Below are 1724 nucleotides of genomic sequence, written 5' to 3' on the forward strand. Positions count from 1 at the left end.
TGTAAAAGCACGGAATGGACAATGGCAACGTTCTTAAACTTTCTGGCAGGAGTATGATGAATTTTCAAGGCAGTGTTAATGTTTCAGAACATTGAACACTCAAAGAACAACCAATAGCAATTTATATTTCATTAGAATATTCTCTGTTTATATCCATGGCCAGATATTTAGTTGAGTTATTTACTTTTTTGGTGTTCATTATTGTTTTAGAACTTTGTATGTTCTATATACTAACCATTGTCATTTATATAGCTGGTAAAGATTTTTGCCAGGAGTTTCTCATGGAGCAAAGATGTGTAAGCAGTTCATATATGCACACATGAGTGTTTATGCATTTCTGAGCATGAGATTGTAGATATGACCATATTAATTTAAAAAAGGATCTTTACTAAATCTACTATGCTTCTAATCTGCTGATTTTAGCACTCTAATTTTGAAGTATTTTCATCTTTAAGCTTCACAATTAGCTGAAAAATTATTTAAATAATTAAAACTATATGGACTGGATAGCCAATATTTTCTTTATATTTAAAAAGCAAGTGAAGATGTTTTATTGTAGATTTGATGTGAAACTAAAATATGAATGTTACAGAAGATTTCGCAGTTCCCACAGCTTTTCTGAATGCACTCTTGACCTCTTTGTTCCTCAGGCTGTAGACCAGCGGGTTCAGCATGGGGATGACCATGGTGTAGAACACCGACGCCACCTTGTCCGTGCCCATGGTGTGACTGGAGCTGGGCTGTAAGTACATGAATATGCCTGACCCGTAGAAGATGGAGACTGCAGTGAGGTGGGAAGCACAGGTGGAAAAGGCCTTCTGGCGCCCTTCAGATGATCGCATCCACAGAATAGTGATGAATATAAACAGATAGGAGATCAAGATGACTACAATGGAGAAGATATCATTGAAACCCACCACGAACAAAATTACCATCTCACTGACAGAGGTGTCTGAGCATGAGAGGGCAAGCAGAGGAGGGGCATCACAGAAAAAGTGATCTATGATATTGTTCTTGCAGAAGGAGAGCCTGAAAATGTTTCCAGTGTGGATGGAGGAATTCAGGAAGCCACAGACATAGGAGCTTACGGTCAGAGAAACACATACATTTGTAGTCATGATGGTGGTGTAATGCAGGGGCTTACACACTGCTGCATAACGGTCATAAGCCATGGCAGCCAGCAGGAAACTTTCTGTGGTTATGAATCCCACAAAAAAGAAGAATTGGGTGCCACAAGCATTGTGGGATATGATTTTATCTGTTGAAATAAGACCTGCCATTACTTTTGGAGTAATAGCTGAAGAATAACCAAAGTCCACCAGAGACAGGTGACTGAGGAAAAGGTACATGGGAGTGTGGAGGCGTGAGTCCAGCAGAATCAGTCCTGTCATTCCCACGTTCCCAAGCACAGTGCAGAGATAGATGAGAAGGAAGACAATGAAGAGAGGGAGCTGGAGCTCTGGGTCATCTGTTAAACCTGCAAGAATGAACTCAGTCACCTCTGTACTGTTCTCCATTAGCGATCAGGTGGCTTCCCTGCAGCAAAGAGAAAGGAGATCAGAATGAGAGATGAGGGGAGACTGATGATCCTCTCTGCTTGTCCTCTCCATGCCTTCTCTCACTACACAGATGTTCCTCCTGCATTTTGACCTAAGCAAGACATGGCAGTAATATTCAAGTTTCAATTAAATGGAGTAAATTAAATAAGTGACATAATATCCCAT

The 1724-nt window shown here is 40.4% G+C and overlaps 1 protein-coding gene across 1 annotated transcript; it reads right to left on the reverse strand.

The window, feature by feature from the left end:
• Positions 1-572: 572 nt before the first annotated feature.
• LOC142851110 (olfactory receptor 5B12-like) lies at positions 573-1517 on the reverse strand. Its single transcript, XM_075975019.1, has one exon. It carries the CDS (start codon positions 1515-1517, stop codon positions 573-575), a length of 945 nt encoding a protein of 314 aa, XP_075831134.1.
• Positions 1518-1724: the final 207 nt, after the last annotated feature.

The sequence above is a fragment of the Microtus pennsylvanicus genome, chromosome 5 (genome assembly GCF_037038515.1).
Source record: "Microtus pennsylvanicus isolate mMicPen1 chromosome 5, mMicPen1.hap1, whole genome shotgun sequence".
Taxonomy (NCBI): Eukaryota; Metazoa; Chordata; class Mammalia; order Rodentia; family Cricetidae; genus Microtus; species Microtus pennsylvanicus.